At 40.2% G+C, this 6,162-nt stretch overlaps 1 protein-coding gene across 1 annotated transcript; it reads right to left on the reverse strand.

The window, feature by feature from the left end:
* Positions 1–3,618: 3,618 nt before the first annotated feature.
* On the reverse strand, positions 3,619–5,329 carry si:dkey-78k11.9 (P2Y purinoceptor 1). Its single transcript, XM_048255379.1, has one exon. It carries the CDS (start codon positions 5,246–5,248, stop codon positions 4,220–4,222), a length of 1,029 nt encoding a protein of 342 aa, XP_048111336.1. The 5' UTR covers positions 5,249–5,329; the 3' UTR covers positions 3,619–4,219.
* Between the last annotated feature and the right edge of the window lie 833 nt (positions 5,330–6,162).

The following is a 6,162-nucleotide window of genomic DNA, read 5'->3' on the forward strand; positions in this document are numbered from 1 at the left end:
GACCTAGAGGGCTGAAATGTGGTCAGTTCAAAGGTGCTTGTTATCTGGTAGAAAAAGAAAAGAATAATCTAGCCTTTGTAACTTTGTGTCAGTATCACACAGTTATTCTAATTGTTTTTCAACAGTGCCTCAGCTTTCCAAAAGAGAGCAGGCATTTGATTTTTGGCTAAAGTATGTGAGCAATGCCCTCCTAAGTCAAAATGGGGCAAAAGTATAATTTATAATTGCTCAGATTTGCAAAAGAAAAGATTTGACACATGGCACTAACAATTCAATAATGGGCCTTTTCACCACCTCTGAGCATCCACTAACCTGGACCTTTTAGGGGGCTTTCCTCTCAGGGTGAATGAGAGGATGCTTAATTGCTTTTTACCCGACATTTTTGAATACAGATGCAATGATTAATGCATCCATGGCCAGGATATAATTATATAATATGACATGATTTGATGATAAAAGTGACCTATAACAATAGGCTATGCAATAAGCTACTATTCAAACGAACACTTAAATTATATTGTTCTTAAACAACGAGTAGGAAAACTATAGTAACTAATGAGAGATTGAAATGAATGAAGTTATTACCTGATTATCCTGTTCTCTTCCACCTCAAGTTGGTTCTCTTCTAAAGGTGTTTAAGTCGTGATTCACTCGGATCTTTCACCCGTGTCTTTAAATTAACCCATGAGTCACGAGTCTCTAGTATCATTAACTCGTATCAGTTGAGTCCTACTACAATTCAACAGCGCCACACACAAACCTCTTGCAACATTAGCTAGCCTCCTAGCCCTAGCCATCGTAGCTGCCAAAAATGTAACAATTTTGTAGGCAACCACAACTCCACAAATCAACTCAAGCGACTGAGTGAGCAGGCAGTCCGAGATAACTGGTTAACTTCCTGCAGAGCCGGAAACATTGCAGACTCACAGACCATGGGACTCAGATTGGAGCGGCTGAGTAGCAATCCGGGTTAGTCGGATCAGCCGGCCGGTTAGGCTCACGTTGAGTACGAAGTCAGTCGAATCAGCCGACTCGTTGTCATGAGTGGATCTCGCGAGCGAAAGTAGCTCCTCCTCGAGGTGAAAAGCAATTCCACAACAAAAGCCATTTTTCCACTTCTGAAATAACATTCAATGTTCTCCATGTAGCCTAGACATAATTAGATTTGGTGTATAGATGTAGCATATTAAAATGCAATTAGGTCGTGCAGACCGAACTGCACGCTCATGGAGCTGCTTGAGTATCTACCGGGTCAGTCGAATCAGCCGGGCGGACCGGTTACGTTGTTATGAGTGCGAGTCAGCCGAATCAGCCGGCTACATTGTCATGAGTGGATCTTTAGAGCAGCGAGTAACTCCTCGTCAAGGTGAAAAACAAATCCACAACAAAAGCCATGCTTTCACTTCTGAAATAACATATGTTCTGCACGCATAGCCTACTATAAAATGCAATTAGGTCGCAAAGACAGTCCGAAACATTGCAAGCTTTGTATGGAGAGTAGGCTAGCCTACCTGGGTCAGTCGGATCTGCCAGGCGGGCCGGTTACGTTGTTGTTATGAGTGCGAGTCAGCCGAATCAGCCGGCTACATTGTCATGAGTGGATCTTTAGAGGAGCGAGTAACTCCTCGTCAAGGTTAAAAGAAAATCCACAACAAATGCCATGCGTTCACTTCTGAAATAACATATATTCTGCACGCATAGCAATTAGGTCGCGAAGACAGTCCGAAACATTGCAAGCTCTGTATGGAGTTGCTTGAGTAGGCTAGCCTACCTGGGTCATTTGGATCAGCCGGGCGGACCGGTTACGTTATGTTGTTATGAGTGCGAGTCAGTCGAATCAGCCGGCTACATGAGTGGATCTGTAGGCGGCGAAAGTAGCCTAGTTTCTACTCGTGTCAAGGTGATAATAATAATAGGCCTAATGAGAATAGTAGTAGTAGTAGTAGTAATAATAATAATAATAATAACAATAATAATAATTTATTCACTGCAGGGCATTTCTACGTTCCTGTTTCTATGTCTACATTGAAAGTCAATTGCTTAGGCTAGGTTAAGACAATAAATAAACAGTCTGGCTCAAACTGCTTTCTTTCCCGTGAGTGGGTGGAGGTTTTGATGCTATTATATTAGGCTATTTTATATTATACTATATTATATGATATTATATTAGGCTACCTAACAGTATAGCTATGATTAATAGTAATATTAGTTGCCTAGTATTAGCAGCCTATAATACTTATTAGAATAGATTCCTAGTAGCCTACTATTAGTAGTAGTGGTAATAAACATTGTAGCAGAGTAGCATTAGACCTAGGCAAACTTTTCTATTGTTAACAAAACAACAAAGAATTAATTATTATAATATAGGCTACCCTCTCTGTCAATAAGATCAAAGTTTCTGAACATGAGCACCAAAAAGATGAACAATGTGTGGATGCACTTTGACCAGGAGAGCAAAACTCTAAAGGCTAAATGCAAGTGCTGCAAAAACCTGGTTTCAAATCATGGAGGATCCACATCCAACATGAGAAGGCACTTAACGAAATGAAGCACCCCACGGCACTGCTTGAACGTAGGACTGCATTTCTTTGCGATTTAGCAATACTGACTCAAGTGACTCAAGTGACTCGTTCAACCCGGATCAGTTTAGTGAGTGACTCAGAATAACCCGGATCCTTAAAAGGAATCGAGTTTGACAGGCCTATTCTCTTCCAACTCCACCTCGTTTACCACCTCCGCTATGCATTCAGCGAAGGCGGAGACTGCTCACGAAACTGAAACTCAGAGTTCGCCCGGCAACAAAACAAAACAATTTCCTGATTGGTTGAGAAATCCTATTTTCTAATTGGCCGATAGGTTAGTAACTGAACAGCAGCTCTCTGAACTGAATGAGCGCACAGACACGTTTGTAAAATATAGCCCTTAGAAATTTCTGTGCGAGCAAGTTAATCATTTCTCGGAGTGAGAAATGACATGTGTGAGCGTGTGAAGTCATTGAAATGCGTGTGTCTCGTCTGGTCTGATCTGCAGTGATGCTTGTCTCATCAGGGTTCCCACTCTTAAGTCAAATGTAAAATTCCATTACTTTTCCCTGACGAAAAACCTGAATTTCCATGACTTACTATATAAGTTACTCAAGGAAGCAGTAAAGTTAAAAATCTTTACACTTACACCACCCCCCCACCCCCATTTTGAGTTTTTGCTCGAAATATGCACACCGCCTACTAACAATGGCCCTGTTTCCACATACTTTGACTTATATTCAAGTGTTTGACCTCTATTGAAAGCAGAGGCCTAGTAGATTATTTTGGTAACAGTAGATTGACTGTGTGATGAACTGCCAGAGAGTGACAGAGGGTAGAATGATGAATTTCTTTTTAGGCGGTTTTGTACATCTCTGGAAATGACCACATTCTGCCCTCTTGGTCATTTATTTGGTCTTGGAAACACAACTGTGTTTCAACTGTGTTGTGTGTCAACCTCTTGGTGTAGAAGCATAATCCTGGTCCCAAATGAAAGGTAACACTTTGAGGTTTCTTATAGACTATTTGGAATGTATGTCAGGAGTTCTGATATAGAATGACTACACAAAATATGGAACGATTACACAAAAGTCTCTTTTTGCATTTTCTTTGTTGGTTCAATGGGTGTGTATAGGATGGACTATATATCTGCACAACTAATATTGGATAAAACAACATGAATGTTCAATTTCTAGGGATTCCTGTGAATATTTCAATACCCTATACACTGGATCTACTTATTGCTAAGGGATATACCTTTGGGAGGCACCAAAGGCGGAGGGGGGCATTTTTGATCAAATTTAATTGAGACATAGTAAGATTAATCTGACAATGTAAAGCACTATACAGATTGTACATGAAAAAATGTTGTCATATATGGATTCCCAAGCTATTAAATGGTGTATAATATTACTATGCTACATAGCAATATGGTGATTTAGAATATTGGGGGGAGGTGGGGGTACTGCAATTGTCCCGCCTGCGGGACACCCGCAGTGTAGATATACACCAATTCTATGTGGAAATATATTTGTATTAATGTATTTTGGCAAGTAAATTCTCTTCATGTCTGGAATAGACTTTTTAAAATTCCATGATATTCCAGAAATCCGTACATTCCTAAAAGGCTCATTTAATATATGAATGAATAATCTATAACATCAACCGCTGTTCAAACATAAGAAAGTCCTGATAGTTCAAGGAGACAATAAAGTAACAGTATTGGGCTCTGCCTCTGTATTTACCGTCGAATCCATCTCCCTTGGTTTGCGGTAAATTACAGCATCGCCCAGTTGCGCCAATGACCTTCGAGTTCTTTTACTTAAGCTGTGAAAACGCATAAGAAAATCGTCGTTCCCGACAAGGTAGATGAGAGGATTGATGGCGCTGTTCAAGCAAGCGAGTCCTCGGCTGACTTGATAGGCTATATAAATATCGTCAAAAGTTTTGTAGCAGATTCCATCCATTTTCAAAATCCTTGTAGACAAATTAAGATTCCTTAAAATGTGATATGGAAGGAAACACACAGAAAACAACACAGTCAAAAATATGACCAATTTAAGACTCCTTTGCTTCAGCAGAGTGTTGATATTCGCCTTGGTCATGAGGACGAATGCAACGTGCCCGTAGCAGACAATTATGACAAGTAGAGGAATGACAAATCCCGTTATAGTCCATCCGATGCTGTACGGCAGGTAATCCTTGATAAGGTTTTTACCAGTTGTATCAAAACAGGATGGTGTGGAATTGAACTCTGTTTTTTCAAAGAACATATCTGGGAGAATTTGAATGACCACCAAAGTCCAAACAAGTGCACTTATGGCCACAGAGAGCCGTGTGTTCACAATACCTTTACTTTTCATAGGATAGACAATACCAAGATACCTGTAAACACAAATGCAGGTTAAAAACCCGATGCTGCCATAGAGATTTAGATGGAAGCAAAATCGTGTTATCTTGCAAAACACAGTTCCAAACATCCAAGCGCTGTCAGCTGCGTAATAACCGACGAGGAACGGAAGCGTAGAGACATACAATAAATCGGCAATACCAAGATTCAAAATGAAATATTTTATGTCTCCAAGTGTCCTCCATCGATTAAACACCAGTTTCAGTCCGCAGACGTTTGCAACAATTCCAATTACGCACACAAGGAGGTAAATAGTGGGCAAAAAAATGTGCGTAAATCCTTTATCAACATTCTCACATTCAGATGTGTTGTCCATTTTCTCTTCGCGCTTAGCTCTCACGGTATTGCACACTAAGAATAACGAATACACAGTCCGATAATCCCGCTGTTCATCTACTTTCGAATTCATCGTGGACACGTGTAAAACAGATGAAAGTAGCCTACCATCGTTACGCCTACTTCCTTTATGATTTTCGCATAACATTTCACCTACTGAATTTGTGTGCATGTGCAGTGACAGTGACAGTCTTCATGTTCATGGAGAAAGTCTTTATGTTGTGATCATCATGCCGTGTGTTTCGGGAAGATTTTCCTTAATTTCTTGGCTGCATTTCCCCACACCTCAGTAGTGTACAGTACGGTAGGCTAGGCAAGGCTAAGGCGCATTATCTTTTGACTATTGTGCAAAAGCCTCTTGTTTTGATATGTATTCATTTCACATTCTTACAACATAGCTTGCCACAACATCAATACACAGCCTTGGTATACGGCCTACAAACAAACGTTTAACTCCAGAGGAAAATGCGGATTCAACTTTCCAAATAAAGAAACCTCCACTAATAGGCTACAATATAACGACTTGAGTTACTTGCTATGTTAACATAGGAATTGACGGTGCTATAGATCCATTTGTCTGCAACGCAACGTAGCCTACAACATCTCTCTTTAGAAATATAGGAACAGCTTACTATGCTAAAGAGTGACGACTGCGTAGCATGCAAGAATACACCCAAGAAAAGATTGAGAACCTGTGGTCTAAAAAACAATTGCATGATTGCATGATCTGAAGGATGGGTGCGATGGTCTGTCATTTTTAAAAAGTGGGTCCCCAGAAAAAAAGTTTGGGAAACACTGCTTTAAGGTAGGATTCAAACCAGTTAAGAGCTTTCCCAGAAATTCCCAGGTCATATAATGTAGAAAGGAGAATGTCATGGTTTACAGATGAATTAG

The sequence above is a fragment of the Alosa alosa genome, chromosome 10, assembly GCF_017589495.1.
Source record: "Alosa alosa isolate M-15738 ecotype Scorff River chromosome 10, AALO_Geno_1.1, whole genome shotgun sequence".
Lineage (NCBI taxonomy): Eukaryota > Metazoa > Chordata > Actinopteri > Clupeiformes > Clupeidae > Alosa > Alosa alosa.

Coding starts and splice junctions, on each gene's coding strand:
- si:dkey-78k11.9 (XM_048255379.1), bottom strand. CDS start 5,248: ATGGACAACACATCTGAATGTGAGAATGTTGATAAAGGATTTACGCAC.